The following is a 24,465-nucleotide window of genomic DNA, read 5'->3' as shown; positions in this document are numbered from 1 at the left end:
CAGGCACAATTAACACTACTGCTCTTCCTCCAACAGCAGTAATGCATAACCCCTAATCCCACTCTGAGTGACAGTCACTGGGCCAACATGTAACTCCCACCCTATGCCCCCAGGCTGTGAGCATCTCGAGGACAGGCAGACAGCTCTCAGAATCGCCCAGAGGCAGCAAAACTGCAACCCTGACCAGAGCCCGGCACCCTGAGCGGCCAAGCCTTACGCTGGTGGTCGACGAGGAGGGTGGCTGCAAAGTAGTGGGCGAGGGCTTCATAGTGGTGGGCCTTCACGCAGGCCAGGCTGGCCCAGGAGTAGGGGATGTTCTCCTTCACCGGCTCCTGGTTCATGGCTGTGTGCAGCTGCTGATAGACCTCTCCCACCTAAAACAGAAGGAACACTGGCAAGGGGGAGCCTGGCACAGGGCCCTTCACGTCCCCAGGCTGCAGAAGAAGAGCCCTTTCTTCTACGCAGCAGCCCCTGCCAGAGGCCACTCCGCAATCTGGGAGCCACTCCAAGGGCTCCTAGTGCTGTCCGTGTCAGAGTGAACAGGGCGATCAGGCCACCGTCATTATGCTGGTTTTTAGGCTAAGCTGCAGATGGAAGCAGTGATCCGTATCTGAAACGCCGTTATTTGCCAAGAAAACGCAAGCTGGCACTCTGGCCAGCCGGGGCGGGCATGCTGCCCAGGTCACGGGCAAGCTGCCGTGGGAAGTCCCCACTGCTTCCAGTGGGCCCACACCAGTGCACCTCGCCCACCCCGCGAGTCACAGGAAGCAGAGAGGCTTACCTTGGCAGCCTCCTGAGCCACCTTCACCAGCACGAAGAACTCGTTCTGGATCCCGGGAAGGCAGACTTTCTCAAACGTGCATTCGTGGGCTTGTGCGAGCATCATTTTGACCAGCACACTGAGCATAGCGGGACTCATGTCGTAACTCGGAGTGTGAGTAAATGTCTCTTTCAAGTAGTTTAAGACTCCTACAAGTGGGAAGGTTTTGCACATTAGTTGGGGATCAGATTTGTTCCACCATGCTGCTAAGAAGTATCGAAAATGACAGAAGCAAAAATATATAACTGGTGTCATGAAGCATCTCTAAATAAAAAAAATCTGAATGTCAATTACCATAAGATCCAGCAATTTCTCTCCTAGGTATAACCCGGCAGAGTTGAAATGCAGAGACTTAAACGGATACTTGTACAGGAATGCTCATGGCGGCATTATTCCCAAAAGCCAAAAAAACAACTCAAATGTCCATCAACAGATATGCAGATAAACAAAATGTGGTACATACGTACAATGGAGTATCTTCAGCCTTGAAAAGGCAGTTCTGACACACGCTACAACACGAATGAAGACACTACGCTAAGTGAAATACCAAATACTGTATGATTCTACTGAGATGAAGTGTCTGGAATAGTAAAAATTCATAGAGTCAGGAAGCAGCACGGTGTTTCCCAGGCACTGGAGGGAGGAGGGAATGGAGAGTTAGTGTTCAATAGGCACAGAGTTCCAGTTCGGGATGATGAGAAAGTTCTGGAGACGGGTAATTGCACAACAATGTGAATATACTTATGCCAATGAGCAGTGCTCTAAAAAAGGGTTTAAATGGCAATTTTGTTCTGCGTGTTTTACCATGGTTAGAAAACAAAAACCCAATTCTCCTCCGAAACATTTATATCTGTATCAGGCAGGGAAACCAGCCTGCTACCCGTCCATTCCTGTCTCACCCGGGACACTTGTGAGAAATTCCACACATGACTAGGCATTTGATGGAGGTGAAAGCAGAGGGCAGGGAGACAGGAGGACTGAAGGGCTCTCAGTGGGGACACACTCACATTTAACCCCTGGGTCACTGAGAAATCCAGAGCTTCTCCCCCAGGACCTCAAGAAGGATCAACTCAGCCACTCCAGCAGAAATTTTCATGCTGTAGACCTCAGCTGACTTTTTTATATGATAGAAAACTGTCACAGCATTAACCAACAATGAACCTGGAGCTGAAATAAAATCTCCAGCATGAATCCCATCTGACTGGTTCCTCTGGTTTGGCTGCAAACCATAAACTGCCCTGCAGAAGGATGGCAGTGGCTGCAGGCAGGTTCCTCCCCTTTGGGATCCACTCCTAGTCTCTTCTCAAGCTTCATTTTTGCCCATATCTCTGTCATCTTGGAGACGGGTCACCACGAGTATCTGCTTAAGATTCCTCAAGAGAGAAAGATGAGCCCAGAACAGGATTTACATGAAAGAGATCGGCTCCCACGTGGAATTTCGGTATGTCGCTTCATCCCAAGGGATCAAGCATTTTTAACCAAGCAATTCCATGATTAGCCAATATGGCAAAGCTGTGGTTCTTCATGGGCTCGTAGAGCAAAGTGAGATACCCCAAAAGGTTTTCTGTGGAGCGGAGAGGTGGGGGTGGGGGGAACACCCGGAAGCAGAGTGAGGAAGACCGGCACAGAGGGAAACTGAGCAATCAGCTCAGGCATCACGCTGTGGTGTGCACTGTGCCGCTGCGTGTGCCCACATTCCCCGTGCAGAGACTGCTGGACACAGTACTCCTACTAGAGGGGAGTAGGACCCACGAGACAGGCCTGCCCACTGCACCCAGCCTGGCAGCTCCCAGTCCTCTATAGGCTGGTACCAAGTGTCACTGGACGGGGCTGAGACAAGCAACCTCGGATGAGTAAGCTTTGCAGAAGGAGCACAACAGAAAGGTACAGAGAGTCATATGTATGCCCGATGGAAGGGAAAAAGAAAAAGCCTACATTCTCGCTGTTGGAGAAAACTTATTCTCATCTTCAAAATAAGGTTCAAAGCAACAGTTCATTCACTGCCATCTGTGGGGCCACTCATTTGGAAAAGATTAATTATTAACCACTGTGTACACAAGTCACACTCAGACGGAGGCGACAGAGTCTGAGCCCACAAGCAATTTTCTGGGTGAGAAGATGACCCTTTCATGCTCATGAGACCAAGGGTGGGCCTGGGAAGGACCCGAAGACCTTCTTCAGCTGGGGTACCAGTCCCACCTGGCTGGGCCAGGTCTCTATCCCCTGCAGCCCCCGCAGAGACATACCTGCGGCTCTCTGAAAGGCATCCACTGCACTCTCCAGCCCAGCTTCTGTCTGTCGGTTGCACCGGGTCCCGATCTGTGTGTAGAGGGCTCCAATATTAAACAGAACGCTGGCCTTCTCCAGCAGCAAGTTCTGTTGGCTAACCGGAACCCCAGTGAGAGAGTCATACCTATTGAAAAGAAACATGTTTTGAGAATATGGAATCCTTGGCTAGTTAATGCCACGTAGGGGTGAAAATGGACAAAATTTATTTCTTGAATAAAATCAAAGATGCACATGCAATGAGGCTTTCATTTCCAAGCAAGATGATGGGTCTATCTGAATAAAGACATCCACAATCACACACAAAAATAAGGCTTGAAGGCCAAGATGTCCTTCCATAGGTGAATGGGTAAACACACTGTGGTATATCCATACAGTGGAAAATTATGCAGCACTAAAAAGCTATGAGTTATCATGTGCAATATACTGTATACATGTATTTACATGCAATATAATGTGTATGTGCAGTCAGACTGTAATAATTCTACCTAATAAAACTGAAAAAAGAAAAAAAAAAGAAATGGGAAAAAAAAAAGCTATGAGCTATCAAAGCCATGAAAAGACATGGAGGAACCTTAAATGCATTCCTACTAAGTGAAAGAAGCCAATCTGGAAAGACTGCATACTGTATGATTCCAACTACATGACATTCTGGAAAAGACAAAAACAATGAAAGCACAAAGAATCAGTGGTTTCCAGGGTTAGGGATTGTAGGACAGTGCAAAAAACTACTCTTTATGATACTATAGTATGAATACATGTTATTATACGTTTGTCCAAGCCCATGAAATGTACACCACCAAGGGTGAACCCTAATGTAAAAGATGGACTTTGGGTGATGGTGTGCCAATGTAGGCTCATCGGTTGTAACATATGTGCCACTCTGGTGGGGGATGTCAAAGTGGGGGAGGTTCTGAGTGTGCAGCGGGGGCAGGGGGAATACGGGAAATCTCGTGTAACCTTTCCTTCAATTTTGCTGTGAACTCAAAACTGCTCTAAAAAATGAAGTGTACCTTAAAAATATAAGGCTTCTCCTAAGTGAAATACAGCTATCACTAACCTCTCCGAATTCTTCCTGAAGTCTAAAACACTCGGGACATGTTTTAAAGTTCCCACACCAAGCAGGGGGTAGACATGGGGCTTCTTCCTAACCAACACGAAGGAGGAATCACGTCTGGCCCTTTCACCCACGTGCAGGCAGCGAATGCATCTTTAGGAAAAGATATATACTCTTCCTTTCAAAAGGAAAGCCTCAGTAGCCACCCGCCACGGTGAACTTTAATTCTGAATATGCCTCTTACCTCTTGGGATTTATTCTTTTACTCTTTTATGTTTGATAGTTTCTGGCGGGGAGACGGGGAGGTAATTAGGTTTATTTATTTATTTGTATAATGGAGGCACTAGGGATTGAACCCAGGACCTCGTGCATGCTAGGCATGTGTTCTACCACTAAGCTATATCCCCACTCTCCTACCCCCCTACCCTTTTACTATTTTTTTTCGCCACACTGCTAAGCAAACTCAGAGAAGAGGTACAGCATCTCCAAATGTTTAATCAACATTAATCGTTGAAAAATACCAACTCTGGGGAAGACTCAAAGGAGCTTCTTCAGTTTTTAAAATCTGATCTATTTGCTTGCTGCCCTCGTCACTGGGACAAACCCTGATTCCCAGCCCGCAGCCCATCTGGGACGAGAATCTTGCTTCTCGTTAGTTCCACCTCAGAGCCCCGGTGTTTCCCCCAAGATAATATAAGCATAAAAAAAAAAAAAAGACTCTTCTCCTCGGCTCGCTGGCTCTTTGAAGTCAGAAACTACGGTCTGTGGGCGCCTCCCCTCCGTGGAACTCCGTTATAAATAAACATGGGTTTCTCCATACGTGTCTGGGCTCCCCTGCATTCATGGGGCAATTAGGAGGAGGGGCGGCAGTGCAGAGGAGGGGTGGGAAAGCAGCAGCCCCCCCGCACCTACCACGTAAACAGGATCCCCATCTGTCGGGTGGGCGGGAAGAATCGGCTCTCGACAAAACCCAGCTGGATGAAGTAACTCATCAGCAGCTCGACCCCGGCCTCACTGCGACTGGGCGTCCGACAGGCCTGAGAGGAAAGGAACCACCCAGAGGGTGAGCGGGGAGCCACAGCAGACCGGCCCGCCCCCAGGAAGATGCTAACACACGCTATTTCTCTGGAGCCTGGGCCCCGCTACTGGTATCATAAACTCCGGGGGAGGTGGAAAAGGCTGGGATGAACTCAGAAGTCCTGGAACCCAGCTCCCGTGCATGTCTGTCTCGTCTTATTACATGGCAAGTTGACTGGATGGTTCCAACAGCCCCTCCCTATCAACTCTGACCCCGACCATCAGCGACTCCTTAAGACTTCAAGGGATCCTGTCTTGGATGATGGGACCCTCTGAAGACTCAGTGAGCTCCGGCAGCCATCCTCCTGCCCTGCCCTGCACAGAAACGTACTTGTCTCAGATCCATGAGGTCTGCTATTTCATCTTCATAGAGGTAGCTGTCTTCACTGTAATGCTCCAGAATAAAATCCTGTAAGAAAAATGAGACGCTGTAAGGTGTGATTCAAAACCATAAACAGGCAAAAGAGTAAGGTACCCCCTCCCCTTAAAAATACACGTAGAATTCATAAAAACTTATGAGAGATTGTAGGCTACAGTGATTTTTCTGAGTGGTGGGATTTATTTTCTTGACTTTATCTATGTGTATTTTAAAACGTTGCTTTTGTCGCTTCAGTTAAGAGGGAAGTTGAAGTTATTTCTTATTTTAAAATGTCTTGGTATAGCACAGCGAACTGTATTCAATATCCCGTAGTAACCTATAATGAAAAAGAATATGAAAACGAATACATGTGTGTATATGTATAACTGAAACATTGTGCTGTATGCCAGAAATTGACACAACATTGTAAACTGACTACACTTCAATTAAAAAAAAATTTTTTTTAAAGTTGGGGTGGGTATAGCTGAGTAGTAGACAGCATGCTTAGCATGCACGAGATCCTGGATTCAATCCCAGTACCTCTATCAAAAATAAATACATACATACATACTTACATACATACATACATACATACATACATACATACATACATACATGCCTTGGCAGCCCAGTTACGTGACTTGTGTAAGTGACTATAAGTTAAATAATTCTGGCAAACATCACGGATACTCGGGGGCTCAGAACTTCATCCTTTGGGCTGCCCTCGGTACCAGGAAGACCATGGGGTCTTTCTAGCAAAGGAAATTCATGCCAGGGTCTGTGATGGGAACCTTTGTGAGAGCAGCTCTGGGCATGTCCCAAAGCACCCCTGTAAGGACCCCCCCGCCTCCTCAACTAGGTGTTTGAGGACCACCCCGTGAGTTCATTCAGTCACAGGATACATTGATGAGCACCAGGCACTGGTCACAGTGCTGGGGCTACTAAGTGAACAAAACAAGCATCTTTCCCCTTGGAGCTTATCATCCCACAATGTAATACGTGGGCAATACGTAACAGGCACAACGAAGAAGTAAATTATATATATATATATATATATATATATATATATATAAATCGTATATAGGAAGATGGCAAGCATTACAGGAAGAAAATAAGAGGAGAAGAAAGAGTCTGGAGAATGGATTCTTGCATGACGTTCTCCTTAGTGCTGGCTCTCCCTGGCTGCAAGAGAGTTGAGAGGAGAGAGATTGTTCAGCTACGTTTTCTTAAGTGTCTCTGAGTATTCCCTTTACATACCTTCTACATTAAAGTCCCTTCTGCTTTTTACATGTTCAGTGAAGATCCATATACACATATACCTGTCCAGTTACAAAAATGGGATTGTATTGAATGAACTTTGCTTTGATTTTTTTTCTTGAATTGGCAACATATCAAATGTTTTCATATGTCACAAGATACTCTACAACACAACTTTTAATGGTTATATAATCCTCCAGAGGAATGGATGTACAATTCATTTATCCACTGCTGGAGCACCTACTATGTGTGTGCTAGCCAAGGTGTACCATGATATTCTTAACCCTTTCCTTAGCATTTAAGTCATTTGTAAGTTTTTGTGATTAAAGATTCATCCTTGTGCACGCCTCTGATTAGTTCCCCAGAACACATCTTCAGAAGACGTTTCGCTGAGTCCAAGGATATGCAGAAAGCTCCTTCTGTTTTTTAATCTAGTCATTTTTATCCAACTTTTCCCTTCATTCTATGATGCCGTTACAGATTTTCTTTATGACTTTAAGTGCTGATGTTCGAAATCAGCTCCTCTACTACTATAATGACACAGTGTAGAATCTGAAATGGTTTTCAAGTATAATTATGTTATTAGTGACATTAATTACAGTAAGGATGATCTGGGGACAAAGTTCCTCTAGAGCTTCTCTGATAACATCCCTCAGAACAGCGTTAAGGACCACCATCAGGAGATGCCCAAGGATGAGAACAGTATCCTTTCTAGAGTAGCCTCCTGCTCTGTCAAGTTCTACTGTGGACACTGGCAAAAATGTTTTTAAAATTAGGGGAGAAATTACTTAAAATAAGAAGTTAAAAGAGGGATGAGGGTATAGCTCAGCGGTAGAGCACATGCTTAGCATGCACGAGGTCCTGGGTTCAATCCCCAGTACCTCCATTAAAAAATAAATAAATCAATCTAATGACTCCCCCCCACCAAAAAAGGAATATGTTCATGGATGAAAATGTATAATATTGTAAAGATGCAATTTTGTCCAAATTAAGCTATACATCTAATGAAATTTCAGCCAAAACCCAAAAGTGCTATTTTGGAGAAACTTAACAAAACATGGAGGTCAAAACATGGAAGAAGAGCGAAGAACATTTGGAAAAGTATAGTAGTAGAGAAGGCTTGCTCTACTTGGTGTTAAACCACATAGGGATGAAACAGTGAGAAACGGACTGACAAGGAAACCAGCCAGGGAACAGAAACAGACTGAAGCAAATTCGAGAATCAGGTATGTAACAGAAACAGAAGTGGGAGAGGCTGGAGCATCCACTGGGTCCAGGAGGAAGGAGGGGCACACAAAGGTGTGCCTGATGGGCACTGAAGGAAAACTCTTACAGTGGTGTGGTCAGGGTTATAGGAAACCACAGGGCTGGGGCAGAACCTCCAGAGCCATTAAAGCCCCAGAGATCTAATCAATTCAAGGGGAAGGAGCAACGGAACCTGGAGAGGCGGGTGGCTATCTGAGATAGGCATCCAACAGCCACCACGACTTTTCCTGGTGGAGGGGAAGGCAAAAGGTAGCCAGCTGAGGGAGCTGAGGAATTAAAAGCCCCAACTTTCCTCTCCTCCCATCCTCCCATCTGCTGCTGGTGCTCCTCCCCCTTGGCCACACCCAACAGAAAGCCACAGGCCAGGAGCCTGTAGCTGCCTCCTTGGCACAGAGCAGGATGGGTGGGTGGGGTTGTGGGTGCTGACGGGGAGGGAGGGGCACAGGACGAAAGGGACAGCATCCAGCATCGCAGATGGAACTGGCTACCCGTTCAGTGAAAATAAAAAGTTAAGAGCCCTGATCCTTATTTTTTTTTTTACCACAAAACAAATTCCAGATTCAATGTTAAAATTTTCTAAACAAAGCCTTGGAAGAAACTAAAGCAAAATATTTATGTCATCTTGGTGTGGGAAATGCCTTTTGGAACATGTCATCAAGGCAGAATTGTAAAGGGAAGAACTGATAAGCTTAACAACATAAAATTTGTATGGCAAAGGAAGATATATTATACTTTTGAAACTGTTATGGCTTGTAAAACAAAAGTTACAGGAGAGAACATACTGGGAGAAGTATTTGTTATGTATATAACCAAGGATTAATATCCTTCTTGTGGAAAAGAACTCATGTAAAAAATCAGAAGAGCAATACTACAGAAAAGCAAAGGACAGAAAAAGGTATTTCCAAAAGGAAAAATGTCAGGGGCAAATTAACACACACGAGATTGTATTCAACTCTAGTATTGATCTAAGAAATGCAAACTGTAATAACATTATTTTTTCCTGACTGCACAAAGTCATAATGATACCCAGCAAACTCCTGGGTGATACTCACACACAAGGTGGGATAAGGCAGGACCACTTCTGGTGGGTAATTAGGTAATGTGTATCTTTGACCTACCAAATCCACATCTAGAAATTTATCCAAAGGTAATATTCAGTGAAGTGTGCAAAGATGCTCAGAGCAGAGGCACTGACAATAGTAAATATTTGGAAGCTGCCTTAAGAATGAAATTAACAGCAGCCACCATGCTAAGCTTGAATGGACCAAATGAGTCACCTACCCGCCTGATCAGAGGACGAGACTGGGTGTCCACAGATTAAGTGCTAAGCAAGTTACTTACAGAGCTGGGTGGAAGTGCTGTGAGAAACCTTTACCATGCTTTGGTATTTTCTGAACGTTTTGTAATACTGTTCTCAATGGGAAAAATAAATTAATAAAGCCATATTGAAAAGAAAAAAATAACCTTTAATTTCCTGGAAAGTGAATTTATTTTGGTGCTTTTTCTTGAAGCCGTTGTAAAGCCCATTTATTTGAAATAGAATAAAATCAGACCGTGAAGTTTCACTGATAGTGAAATATCACATGGATACATACAGATCTGAAAGACAACTTGAACTGCCCTAATTCAGTGAGCCAAACTACTTCTATGTGGCACGTGTCTGGGGTACTTTCAAGCACAAACATAGCATGAAAACCAGAAGGTCCCCCAAACATTCTCATTTTTGTATGACTGACATTTGCAGAGTCCTTTTTAGGCTAAAATGACATGGTTGGAAGCCTCAGCTAAATAGCAGTTGGCTGTGCCCACAACATGTGATCCCCACCCCCACTGGCTTTAATGTGGAATTCAGCACATGACATGTTGAGATCCTTACAGATGCCCATCGAATTCCCAAGTTTCTCCAACAGTCTCCCTTTAAAACACCTGCACTCTTTTTTAATTTTTAATTTTTGGTGACCTTCACAATTCCTTCCAAACTCAGACATTTTGTGGTTCTAGGTATGTTTTTTTTTTAAATTGAAATACAGCTGACTATAATATTATGTTAGTTTCAGATGTAGAACATAATGATTTCACATATGCATATGTGTCTGAAGTGATCGCCACGATGTCTAGTAACCATCTGTCCCCACAGAAAGTTATAACAGTATTACTGACCCCATTCCTTATGCTGTATATTATACCCCCATGGCTTATTGACCATATAACTGGAGGTTTGTATTCCTATTCTCCCCACCCCCCAATGCCTGCACTCTTGGAGCTCTGACACCGGGCAATAAACTAAATTTTAAAGAAACTATTCTACAAAAGCAGCTGAAGACATTTCCACAGACATAGGCATTGTCTTGAGTCTCACAGACCTGTGGCAACCATCATACCTAAAAGTTCAGGCACCTTGTGAAAAGCTGGCATATAGCTGTAGATTGTTTTCTACCCAGAAAATCAAATTTTTGGTAATCCTGGGTCCAACAAAACTGCCAACGCCCCTCCACCACCCAAACTCCAAAATAACCCTCAAACTCACAGGGACTAGGACCTGCTTTTTTGGGGGGGGGGGAGTGCGGAGGCAATAATTAGGTTTATTTAGTTATTTATTTTAATGAAAGTACTGGGGATTGAACCCAGGGCCTCCTGCATGCTAAGCACACACTCTACCACTGAGCCCTACCTTCCCCCCAGGACCTGGATTTAAATAAGGCAACAATCCACAAGGCCCTGAGTGAAAGGGCTTATGTCAAGGGAATAGACTCATACCACAGCCTCCGCTTGAAATTAGAGGTCAAATGCAAAAGCTTTTGAAGCATTAACCAATTGCTTTTTAAAAGGACATATTCTGTAGTGCCCAAAATGCCATATGATCATTTTTTTCATTTCTAAACTGAGAGCCGTCCAAGAGGAGTCAACTAACAGGATTACTATGAAAAAAAAAATTCTTTGAAGCATTCTTCACAATGCTGGGATTTATCCCTGAACATCATGCCTGTTGCTGGAAAGCTCAGAGACAGGCACCATCTTCCACCTTACTGCCACCTTCTCCTCCTAAATGGAAGTTTGAGGTGATTCATTAAAACTCAGAGTGATGGATCTGGGGAAAGGGGGAAGAGAAAAGCACTCTAGGCGTGGAGAGGCCTCTCCTGGCCCTGGCCTGGGGGCAAGGCATCGCTAGGTGTCTCCAGCAAATCACCTTTCCCACTTCCCACCTGAATCTCCCACCAAAACACAGGCCCCAAAGGCAGGGTTTGGGGCATCACCAGCACCCCGCACAGGGACAGACGCAGGTGGGCCTACAGGTATGGATAGCTACTTGCCAGAGACACACATGCCTCCGAGGAGGCCAGATGCTGTTCACTTTAGAGAGGTGAAGTGTATGGTATATAAATTACACCTCTAAAGTTGTTATTTAAAAAAAAGATGGAAGGTGGGCTGGGTATGGGTATAGAGCACATGCTTAGTATGCACAAGGTCCTGGGTTCAATCCCCAGTACCTCTGTTTAAAAAGAAAAAAAAAAGTATTAAAAAAGAAAAAGATGTAAGGAAAGAAGGGAGGGAGGGAAAAGGAGTGAAAGAGTGAGGTGGGGGAGAGACAGAAAGACAGAGAAGAGAAGGCAGACACCCAGGAATCAGGGGGCAAGGGGCCCATAAACTCTAGCCATTCAATTATTTAAGAACAGTGAACCAATATCTTTTTAAAAATTTTGTTTGTTTTTTTTTGTTGTTGTTTTGTGTTTTTTGTTTGTTTTAGGGCAGGGAGGTAATTAGGTTTATTTACTTATTTTAATGGTGGTCTTGGGGATTGAACCCAGGACCTTGGGCATGCTAGGCACAAACTCTACCACTGAGCTATACCCTCCCTGCTCTAACATCTTTGATTTACTTTTTTTCTCTCTTTCTTTCTTTTAATTGAAGTATAGTCAGTTTACAATGTTCTGTCAATTTTTGGTATACAGCATAACGTTTCAGTCATACATATACATATATCCTTTTCATATTCTTTTTCATTATCCATTACTACAAGATATTAAATATCGTTCCCTGTGTGATTTACTTTAAAATGTATCAAAAAATAAGATGGATACAGGGAAGCATAGACAAAGGGGCAAAAATGTGATAAAGTGACTACAGTAAAATGTTCATGGGAGAATCTACATAGTGAGTATACAGGCGTTCACTGTAAAATTCCTGCAATTTTTCCAGGAGTTTGGAAATTTTCACAATAAAATGTTGAGGAAAAAACCTTTGGCTATTCTTCCAAAAACATTTGTAAATTGGATACAAAATGTGAGAAAAAAGATACTAAAACAGGATATAATTTTAAAACTCAAAATGCATTCACCACAGACCCTCTTTGCCTTGGCCTCCTGGTTTCCAACCCCCTCCCCAGGCAGGCGAGGAGCCCCAGCGACCAGAAGAAAGGGAGCACGTAACGGGACGACACAGGCTCCCTGGGTGGCCACCGAGAGGGTGCAAGGCCACCCTGCAAAATCAACTGACACTGGGCCCACTGAGCCTAAGGCCACTCGCAAGGGACACATAATTTCTACATTTTCCTATCAAACAGTGAGCCCAGTGCCCACTGCTTTCGGATTTACCTTGAGAACAACGGAAAAGTCAACATCCTTGGTCTCCTTCAAGCCGAGTGGAATCAGGGGAATTATAAACGCCTTCCTAGAAGGAACACAACAGGGTATATGATTGTCCCTATTCCGGCCACGTTGTGTCGCACAGCCTGCCCCCCGCACCCCAGCTCAGGTTCCCGCCCTCCGTCCTCCCGCCAAGCTAGCACACACCAGCTCATTTTCCATAAAGACCACTCTGGTCACATCCCTGTCTCTATTCCAAAACAGGTCCTGGGCCCCCTGCGACTTCTGGACAACCCAGCCTAACACAGGAGGCCCCTACCATCTCCACCCTGATTTATCCCTCTAGTCTCAACTCTCCTTCCAGTAACTGTGCTGGGAAGTTACCTGGCTTGCTCACTGCTCCACAATCTCCACTCTGCTGCCCCCAATTCCTAGCCCCTCCTCGTCCTCTCCTCACTGCAGTGGATCGCAACTCTCCTGCAGACCTCCAACCCTGGGCTCTGGCGGTGGGTGGGCTCCTCCCAAGGGGCGGATCCCTCTAGGTGTCCCACCCCCAGCACGGGGAAGGCTTGGAGGGCAGGAACCCCATCTGACACCTACTGTGCAAGTGGGTCCCCTTCCCCTCCACCTCCTCTCCCATTTGGTTACCCCACAGGTCACCCTGGGAGTGGTCTTAGGGGCAGAGCATGAACAACAGGAAGTGAACCGGGCTCAGCTGTGTTTTGCAAACAGGGATTTAGCTCCCTGACCTGTAACAGGAGACCTGGGGCTGCTGGCCCAGCTAGGGGAGGAGGCCAGGAATGCAGGCAGGGTGAGTGGACAATGGGCTGTAAGCTGACACTGCCTCCGTCGGGGACAGAAAACAACAGGGCCACTACGATGAAAGCAGGCAAGCCCCAGCGGGGTGTGTGGCTTCCCCAAAGGCTGTAGGGAAAGCTGGATCCGGCTAGGAGACAAGGATGGACCAGCCGCTCTCCTCAGGGCCCCAACACGCTCCAGGCCTCACTGAGCACATGGCTGGAAGCGAGGTCTGCTCTTCCTGTGACCATCCAGGCACAGCCAGTGTCCCAAGGCCTCCTTGCCAGGGCACCCCACCCTCAATCTTGCACTAATAGAACTTTTTCCGTGACCTCCAGCCTCCCTGTGTTTTCTCATCTGCACATTGAGACTGTTTCTTCCTTGCCTCACAGAAGTGTTTAAAGATCAACTGTGCCAAGAAACAGCCTGCTTTGAAACAGGAAGGGGGCTGGTGGAAATGCGAAGTGTCATTATGCATCTGCACATCTCTATCCTCTTCCCAACGGCACAAGAAACCGACTGGCCACTTCGGAGCCATGCCGTGGTCACACGGGCGCCTTAACTGCATGTCCCTGGGGGACACCCTCATGATGGACATCCCAGTGTTGGATGTAGGGGAATAGGAAACATCCTACGTTTATCACCAGAGTCTGGCCCTGCCTCACCGTCTCAAGGAACCTTGACCTTTTGGGCAAAACACTGGAATTTAATACCAGAGCTCAAGCTTGGGGAAGCCTTCCTTGGCTGTTTTGATTAGATGTCAGAACCGCACTGGGAGCTCCCAGGTAAGTGAGACAGGACACGCGGACCGGCTCATGGACAGTCACCAAAGGAGAAGCAGAGGTTTTACACGTAGCTCTGAAAAATGCCCCAGAGGGGCAGGGCAGAGGACTGGAGAGGATCAGAAAAAGCACATTCCAAGCTGACTCAAGGCTCCCCAATGGCTTCCTTCTGTTAATCCAGGGAACTATTTTCGGACTGAGTTTCCCCTGGGGCTCCCTTACCTTTTGTGAAGTCCCTCTTCCCCACACAAAAAGTAAGTAAACCCTTCTTCAGAGCTTCTCAAAGTTATTTCTTCTCAGAGATGGGCTTTTCTTTCAAAGGCAGCTCACCCTGGGGCCGGAGGCTTTCTGAGCTTTGCCGAAGGCCAAATCTGAGCATCTGGCCCCCTACAAACACTCCCCAAGGGATGCTTCTGAATTAGAACATTTGTTTCTCAAATACTTACTGGGGTACATTTCCAAAGTGTCTTAGTTACACTGTCTCTTTAGGAACTCATCTCAAAATCTTTGACATAAAAGGCAGCTTATATGTTTTTGCCCTCTATTAACAGGATGACCCGGAGTCAGGCCCTGTGTGTGGTGCTGAGGCTGAGAGGCAAGAAGGCAGGGCACCCTGGGCCCCACCTGACAGGCTGGCTCTCCAAGCTCACAGCCACCCTTCCAAGGCATCTTTATGGCAGACCCACCACTCAAGCCGCACAACAGACGCCATTCCCCAGCTGGACCCAGTCACGCAGCTCTCCTGTAACACTATGTCCCAAGGGGTCCCTGTCCAACTGGCCAGGTATTTCCAAACTCCACAGGTTCATCCCTTTTAAGTCTTGCACCTTGCTAGACCCCTAACCTAATCATTCCCTCACTTCTCAAAGTGGGATCTGCCACACCCTCAGGTCTACCTGTGCAGCATCTCTGATACAGGAGGCATGTTCCAAGGCTCAGAAAGTATCTGGAAGAAGCGTTGCCATCACTTACTCTGTGCTCTGATAGACTCCCACCGAGATGTTGAGCCCCTCCAGCTCTTCCTTGAGCATTTGCAGATCTGAGTTCAAGAAGCTCAGTTCCAGGCGCACCTGCTCCCGCACCTTTTGGTTTGTGGCTGCTCTGTTAAAAGAGAGAGAGTGGAGAAGCATCCTCAGCCAAGCATCCCAGCTGCGACGTGAGCTGACACACACCACCCTCCCCCCCCCCCCCCGGCTCTGAGGGTCTGCCTGCAGATGTAGATGCCAGACGCGATCAGGTAACTTGTCTTAGGGATGCTGGGCACCTGCCCCATTTTGAGCCATACCTGCCAGACAGCAGACCTAGGATATAGCCAATGCCACTGAGCTGCCAGACATGAATCCTAAGACATCTCTGCAAAGAATTAGCCTTGAGAAGAGAAAAAAGAATTGCTCCCAATCACCCACAAGAGAGCATAAATTATTCCCTTAAAAGGAAATGGAAGAGAAAACAGAGGAGGAGGTAACACTCCCCAGCTCATCCTATGAGCTGATCCAAAACCAGAGGTAGGCCACAAGAAAATAAAATAGATCAGTATCCTTCATGAATCTTTATGCAAAAATCCTCAACAGTGTACTAGCAACCCAAACCTAGCAATGTATACAAAGGATTATACATCGGGACAAAGTGGGCTTTATCCCAGGACACCTGAAAATCAATTAATGTAACATACTTTATCAACAGAATGAAGGACAAGAAGTAAACTGTTAAATCAATAGATGCAGGAAAAAGGCATGTCCAACACAGATTTATGATGAAAAAAATCCTCAACAAAAATCCTCTCTTTTTTCGTAAAAGAGAATTTACAAAACTTGATAAAGGGCATCTACAAAACCCCACAGCGCACATCATACTTAATGGTGAAAGATTGATGCCTCCCGTCTTATGATCAGGAACGAGGCAAAGCGGTCCACCTATGCCACTTCTAGTCAGAACCGTACTGGAGGTTCAAGCCAGTGGCAATGAGGTAAATAAAGAAATTCAAGGAAAAAAAAAAAGAAATTAAAGGCATCTGGATTGAAAGAAGAAGTAAAACTGTCTTCATTCACAGATGACATAATCTTGCATATATAAAATCCCCAGGCATTCACAAAACAAATACTGGAAATAATAAATTTAGCGAGATCACAGGATACAATTCAATACACAAAAATCCATTTTTATTTCTGTATACTAGGAATGAGCAATTTTAAAATGAAAATGAAGGGGAGGGTACAGGTTAGTGGTAGAGCGCATGCTTAGCATGCGTGAGGTCCTGGGTTCAATCCCCACTACCTTCGTCATAAAAAAAATAAGTAAATAAACCTAATTACATTCTCCACCCCACCCTCAAAAGAAACTGAAAAACAACTTCACTCAAAATAGTATCAGAAAGAATAAAATATTTAGGAATAAATTTAAGAAAAGAAGCACAAGACTTGTATACCGAAAACTGCAAAATATTGCTGAGATATTAAATGGAGAGACATTCCATTTAATGCATCGGAAGACTCACTATTGTCAAGATGTCAATTCTCTCTAAATGATCTATCAATTCAATGTGATTCCAATCAAAACCCTAGTAAGCTTTTTAGTAGAAACTGACACGCTGACTCTAAAATGTATATGGAAATGCAAAGGACCTAGACTAGCAAACAATTTTGAAGAAGAATCAAGTTGGAGGATTTATGTTATTTGATTTTAAAACTTACTTTAAATCCTCAGGAATCAAGACAACGTGGCATAGGCAATGGAACAGAACAGAATCCAGAAATAAATCCTTACATTTACGGTCAGTTGATTTTGACAAAGGTGACAAGACAATTCAAAGGGGAAAGACAGTCTTTCTGACAAATGATGCTGAAGTAATTGTGCTCCGAGACGACCCTCAGGTTCAGTGAGGAGGACCTGCAGGACTCAGAACATAGTTGTATTCATGATTTTGATTTATTACAGCAACAAGCAAAATCAGCTAAGGGAAAGGTGCATAGGATGAGGTCTAGAAGAAGCCATGCACACGCTGCTAAGAGCTCTCTGTCTCACAGTGAGTCACACGGGACACACTTAATTCCTCCAGCAAACAGTTGTGACAACACATGTGAAAAATACTATCTCCCAAGGAAGCTCATTTAGGGTTTTTACTGGGGGCTGATCAGGTAGACACCTCTGCCTAGCATGTCCCCAAATTCCGCACCCCTAGAAGGAAAGCAGTTTGTTCAATATAAATCATATTGTTTGTGCAAATAGTTTAAATTAAGCACAGTGAGCCCCTCTTATCTGTTCTGGGAATGGTGGGAACTCTCGTGAAATCTAAGTTTCCAGATACCAGCCAAGCGCCAACTTTGCAAGCAGGGCTTTCTAAGGATATCCGTCTCAGGTCTGCTATGATAATTCCTTTCTGCACAACAGGCAAAAAATAAATCTCAATCTAAATCTCATACCAAAGACAAATATTAAGTCAAAATGAATCAGAGAGCTTTGTATAAAAGCAAAAACTCCAAAACCTTTATGACCTTGAACTGGACAAAGTATTCTTAGCTACACACCAAAAGCACAATTCATAAAAGAAGAAACTGATAAACTGAACTCTATCAAATTTAAAAACTTCCATGTTTCAAAACACATCATTTTTTTGAAAAAGAAAAAGACAGGCCATAGACTGGAAGAAAATATTTGCAAATTGTATATTTGATAAAGAATTTGTATACAGAATATATAAAGAGTTCTGTTAATTAAATAATAAAAATTCAATAATTAAATAAATAAAATAATAAATAAGTAATAACTAAAATAAAATTAATAAATAAATAATAAAAAATTTTAATAGGCAGAAGATTTTTTTTAAATTGAATTATAACTGACATACAACATTATGCTAGTTGCAGGTACAAAACAATGATTCTATAGTTGTATATATTGCAAAGTGATTGCCACAATAAGTCTGCTTGACATCTGTCACCATACACAGTCACAGAATTTTTTTTCTTGTGATGAGAACTTCTAATATTTACTCTTTTAGTGGGGAGGGTATAACACAAGTGGTAGACCATATATTTAGCATAAAGAAGGTCCTGGGTTCGATCCCCAGTACCTCCTCTAAAAATAAAAAAACAAATAAACCTACTACCTCCCCCCAGTCAAAAACAAAAACAAAACAAACAAACAGACAAAAAGATTTACTCTCTTAGCAACTTCCAAATATACAACACAGTATTATTTACTATAGTCACCATGCTATACATTATATCCCCAAGACTTACATATTTTATAACTGGAAGTTTGTACCATTTGACCACCTTTACCCATTTCATCTACCCTCCAAACCGCCATCTCTGGCAACCGCCAATCTGTTCTCTATTCATGAGCTTGTTTTTGTTGTTTGTTTGGCTTTGTTTTAGATTTCATGTATAAGTAAGATTACACTGTATCTGTCTTTCTCTGACTTATTTCACTTAGCATAATGCCCTCAAGGTCCATCCACACTGTTGCAAAGGGCAAGATTTCATTCTTTTTTGAGGCTAAGTAATATTCCATTATATATATATATATATATATATATATATATATATATATGTGTGTGTGTATCTTTTTTTCTTTATCCATTTATCTATCAATGTACACTTAGGATGTTTCCATATCTTTGCTTTTGTAAATAATGCTTCAGTGAACATAGGGGTGCGTATATCTCTTTGAATTGGTATTTTTAAGTTCTTCAGATACATTCCCAGAAGTAGTATATCTGGGTCACATGGCAGTTCTATTCTTAATTTTCTGAGGAATCTCCATCCTATTTTCCATAGCGGCCGCACCAATTTACAGTCCCACCAACAGAGCCCAAGTGTTGGGACTGTTTTCTTAATTTATCTTTCTGATAGTTCATTATTAGTGTATATAGATATGAAACTGATTTCTTTATATTGATTTATATATCCTGCAACTTTACTGAATTCATAAAATGGGCAAAAGATTTGCATAGACAAGTAAAGAAGACAGATGAATGGCTAATAAGCACATGAAAGGATGCTCAGTGTCACCAGTCAATTGGAAAATGCATATTAGAACGATGAGACACCAATACACAACCACTAGATTGGCTATAATGAAAAAGATATACAATAACAAGTGCTAGTGAGGGTGGAGAGAAACTGGACCCCTCATTCACTGCTGAATGTAAATGATACAGCCTCTTTGGGAAATAGCTGGGTAGTTTTGAAAAATGTTAAAACAGAAACTTGCTGGGTAGTTTTGAAAAATGCTAAAACATAAACTTACCATACAACTGAGTCATTGCTCTCCCAGGAATCCATATGAGAGAAATGAAAGCATATGTCCAAACCAAGACAGGATTGTGAATGTTCACAGTAGCATTATTCATAGCAGCCCCCAAAGCAGAAACAAAACAGAACAGTGTTAAGCAGGATGGAGGAAGAAACTTTGCCCAAGTTCTCAAAGGAGAGGTCTGGACATGTACGTGAAGACCTTCAGGTGCTCCCTCATTTTACAGATTGGGAATCACTGCAAAACTAACAGTGACGGTGACAACCAAGTACTAAGCCAGACCTTGCTAATAAGCATGTTTCCTTGAACGATCCCAGCAAGTCGTCCAACGTGGCTCAGACCAGGTACTGGAACTGTCCTCATTTCATGAGTGAGGACACCTGAGGGTCATCAGCCAAAAGCTCCAGCCAGTCAGAGACAGCACCTGACCACCTCCCCCCCCCACCCCGCTGATGAAATCCATCTGCTTCTCTGCTCACCACCTGTCCACCTTTCCTCCAGAGAGCAAAGTCCACCACGGGCCCTGCAGTGCGTCCTCTCCCCTGGGGCTCTCCCTGCCTTGCCACATGTTTGACATATTTGGGCCCATCAGTTTCTTTCCACGATGGATTCATATCTCCTCTCTCCCTTTCATCTCTCTCCCTCCCTTGCCTGAGCTCATTCTCCATGATCAACAACAAGCCTATGACCCCTCAGAAGAAGCCGAGCTTGACCTGCCTGCAGTTACAAGGCCACTTGCCTTCACTGCCCGGTAAGTTTTCACAGGCGCCTGTCTGGGGTCCCCAGCCAGGCGATGAGATATTGGAAACTCAGTTTGGTGAAGATCATTGGTTTGAGAATTTTTTTTTTTGGAGATGGACATGACCCCCGGTAAGAAATGTATTTTGTATCACAGTACATGTATAAACATTTGCCCCACAAAACAAAAGTCTCACAAAACGACACTGCCACACACGAGACACACTCCACTATATTCTGTTCTAGTCTAATACCTTCTTTAATAAGTCAAAAAAAAATTTTTGAAACTCTCCAATTCTGATTCTCCAACACCAACCGGGTGCCCAACAATTCCATTCAGTTCTGACACCAGCTCCCAGAGGTAGCAGAGAGCCCACAGGTTAAGGGCTCAGTGCCACAAGGCTGCCCTGACTTCAGGAGCCAGTTACAAGTTGGTGGGAGTTGTGGGGGGCGGGGCACCTGTACTTCTGACAGACCAGCTACAAATCAGAGGTTCCCACAACCCCCTCTCAGGTTCAATAATTCACTAGAATGACTCAAAAAGCTCAGGAGAACATTTTACTTACATTCTCTGTGGTTTATTTTAAAGAGCACAGCTAAGGAACAGCCAGATGGAAAAGAGCCATAGGCCAAGGAAGGTACGGAGCTGCCACACCCTCCCCAGGCAGGCCACCCTCCCAGCCCCTCGACCTGTTCTCCAACCTCGAAGTTCCTCACAGTTCAGAGATTTAAGGTAAGGTGTTATTGCTTCATTACGTGGACATAACTGATTGAATCATTGGGGGTACTGGGGATTGAACCCAGGACTTCATGCATACTAAGCACACACTCTACCACTGAGCTATACCCTACCCTATGCTATTGGTGACCGAACTCAATCTCCAGCCCTGCCTTCTCCAGAAGTCCAGGGGTGGGGCTTGGTCTTTCTGGCAAATAGCGCTCCCTCCTGAAGGCCCCTCCCCTATCAGGCGTCATCCCATTAGCATACAAAAGACACTCAGGAGATGCCAAGGGTTTTAGGAGCTCTGTGCCAGCAACCAGGCACAAGGACCAAATATTTATTTTTTATTATACCACAGCAACCCACTGAACTGATTTCATTACACACCATACATCACAACCTGCCACTTGTAAAGCCTGAGCTACAGAGATGTTACTGAGAACAGGGCTGATTCACCAGCCGATAAAGTCCACGAGTGTGCAAGCAAGTCCTCCCAGCTCTCCGTACTGGGGCAGCTTCTTCTTAGAAGCAAATGGGTGGCTTTTGGCTAATGGGTATGAAATGTGTTCCAGATCACACTCCCTTCTCACTGCCTGCCAGAAAACTCAGAGACAAACTGTGGCCCACGTCTAAGATGGGATATAAGAACTTCTAGTGTGTACTAGCCTTACTTCCAGCTATATTTCTCTTTTCTTCTTCTTCCTCCTGCCCCCATATGCTTACTTGTTCCTGCTTTAATCTTACATGCTGTGTATGAGTAGTTAAGTTCCCTCATGTACATTTTAGAATGAGGCAAGACAAACAACTGTAACCCCTGGAGGGACAAGAACCTCTGCCTGTTGTGGGAGGATATAGCTCAAGCGCTAGAGCACATGCTTAGCATGCACAAGGTCCTGAGTTCGATTCCCAGTACCTCCTCTAAAAATAAATAAATAAACAAACCTAATTACCTCCCCCCTCAAAAAAACATTAATAAATAGAAAATAATAAGAACCTCTGCCTACTATTTCTCTGTATTTCTCCTGGAACCTGGCATTGTCCTTTCCACATGGTGGGGTCTTAAAATTTCAGTTGATGAAAGAGCAGAGTCAACGCCACTCTCTCTGTCACTGGTGTGTAAGTGTGTGTGGTGGGGGTGGGGGGATTGACTGGTTCTCAGCAAAAGAATGGGTCCAACTTAAATATGACAAGTTAGGCCCTAAGAGTCCCACCCAAATACCTGGAGAACCTCCAAAAATGCCACCTCCTGATATTCCCAACTCTATGTATTGATCGGCCACTTCTCCTTCCGCTCAACTTGGCAACAACTTGAGATTTAGGATTCGCAACATGCTCTTTGGATGTGGACCTCCTTGGGTGGGTCATGGGTCACAGGTCACAGTGGAAAAGGTCAGTGGCCACATGGGGCCCAGAGGGATGGTGTCCATGATGCTGACCTTAGGGTTACAATGATGATTCAGAAATCAACCCTAGAGTGGGAGCTGTTTCTAGTACAAGTCATGATTTTGTTCACTGATTCACTAGTCAAGAGGGCACTTCTCGAATAAGGTGCACCCGTTCAATGTGGTGTGTGTGCCCGTGCAGGGGTACAGTCTGGGGCAATAGCTAAGGATAGCATCAGTGGGCCCGAATTAGCAATGAAGACCAGAACCTTGGTCTCCTCAATGCAGGTGTTTGCACCTGGGCTGCCTTTCCAGATGAAAATGAATCCTTTCTAGGGGCCTTCTTGGAAGAACAGGGGCTTTTCTCAGCTTTCATTTGGGTGTACACCTCCTCTGAGACCCCGTGGTCTGGTAACTGATGTTACGGCCAAAAGAGGCCAACCCGGATGAGGTGGAAGGGCATTTCAGCTGTTTCCTGCCCAGAGTCTCCCTGCCATGGCCTCCCTCTGGCCTGGACATCAAGGAAAGGCCTACTCCCTTGGGTTTTTCATGAAGCCCATACACGTGCTGCAAAAGCCAAGAATTAAAACGTGTCCCACTTGCCCTTTATGAATGATCAAGTCACCATGTGTGAACAGGAAAAGGAAAGCCACATTGAATGATATCCTGAAGCTACCATCCACATCCATACATGTCCTTCAAGCTGGAGCTTCTGAGAACTTTTCCACCACAAGATGCTCCTATGGGATGATGGTCAAAATTTCTTTAACGTCTCCATGTTTTGTCTTAAAGAAGCATGTGAATTTTGCATTCTGACCTATATATCTCCACTTGTTTTAGTGAAATGTTTTTTTCTCTTAAGTCTTTTAGTAAAATTGTCCCTCCAGGAACAGGCTTGTTGACAGGCAAGACAAGCTTCTACCAGCTTCAGAGACCTTACTGGAGCAGTTTGTCCTTAATCCATCTGACCCCAAATCCTGCTCTACCAGGGATTCAGGAAGGCTGGAGCAAGAACTGCTTGGTGCCCTCATGTGGCCATTGGGCTAAGGCAGCAGATCAGCCCATCTGGCAGGACATCTGCTCCCAGCCCATCTCTCAGTGTAGGAAGGCAGGCCTCGGAGTCGGTGCAGGCCCCCAAGGCCTTGGCTTGTGCACCCCACTGCACAGACATCAGCCCATCTCAGTACTGATGGTGTGAGTAGTCATTAACCTCAAGTCACTCATATAGCCGAAGCCACCCCAGGTCACCCTTGCCCCAGAACATCATGAGCCTCTGGTCCAGAAGTCACAAACTGGAGGTCCATGCTATTTGCTCACTTGGCTCTCAGAATGTTATTTTTCCCCCCTTGAACTAGTTGCCTGTATTTTAAAATTCAACTGTCAGAAGATAAAAAAAGAAAGAAAGAAAGGCATATCTCTTAGCTTCTCCTGAGAAAGCAAAACAAAACAAAACAAAACAAAACAGAAGATCTGGCAACTGTGGCCCTGCCCTCTGTATGAGCTGAATTGTAGTTGCCCCTCCAGAGAACATATTCTCTGCACTTCACCACAGTCCCCACCCCTCCCTGCTGCTCACAGTCCCACTCCCAGCCCTCTTCACTCTCTTCCATGCCCACCTGGCCCCCTGAAGAGAGCCTGAAGCCCAGAGAGGTGAAATGACCCGCCCTCGTTCAAAGAACCAGTTAGTTAAAACTGAATGGTGTGGCAACTGGCTTTAAATTTCACAGAGGCCATCTGTTTTCTGAGAAACATCATCCCATTTCTACCCCAGCTTTTCTCCAGGGAGGGAAGGGAGCTAGGAAAAGAGAGAAAATTATTGTCCTTGCTTGGCCTGAAAAAGTACATTTAAAATATCTGATACCTTCCTAATCAGACTCCAGGAAGCCCACAGACTCTTGGCTGCTATGCATCAGAGAAGGCCTTGATGGGGTACAAAACCCAGCTCCTCACAGTGTCTGCCCAGGCTTAAGGCCCCCTTACCACTGCGGATAAGGACTGGGACCCTCACATTCCTGCATTTGGGGGGACATTTTCCCAAATGTCCACCCCCCAAACTTTCCAACTGTTCTAACTTTATCAGGGGG

At 44.8% G+C, this 24,465-nt stretch overlaps 1 protein-coding gene across 1 annotated transcript in view; it reads right to left on the bottom strand.

Annotated features, from left to right (window-relative positions):
• RHPN2 (rhophilin Rho GTPase binding protein 2) overlaps window positions 1-24,465 on the bottom strand; it is a 50,329-nt gene that overhangs the window by 11,277 nt on the left and 14,587 nt on the right. Inside the window, exons 3-9 of the mRNA XM_072967264.1 lie at window positions 15,257-15,385; window positions 12,714-12,789; window positions 5,572-5,649; window positions 5,076-5,200; window positions 3,067-3,233; window positions 782-969; window positions 218-374 (exon numbers count right to left, since the gene is read on the bottom strand). Of these exons, the coding sequence (XP_072823365.1) occupies window positions 218-374; window positions 782-969; window positions 3,067-3,233; window positions 5,076-5,200; window positions 5,572-5,649; window positions 12,714-12,789; window positions 15,257-15,385 (920 nt within the window). The remainder of the gene's footprint in view (window positions 1-217; window positions 375-781; window positions 970-3,066; window positions 3,234-5,075; window positions 5,201-5,571; window positions 5,650-12,713; window positions 12,790-15,256; window positions 15,386-24,465) is intronic.

This window comes from Vicugna pacos, chromosome 9 (genome assembly GCF_048564905.1).
Source record: "Vicugna pacos chromosome 9, VicPac4, whole genome shotgun sequence".
Lineage (NCBI taxonomy): Eukaryota > Metazoa > Chordata > Mammalia > Artiodactyla > Camelidae > Vicugna > Vicugna pacos.
The sequence above is the reverse complement of the archived record's forward strand: the minus strand, read 5'-3'. Positions and strand labels throughout refer to the sequence as shown.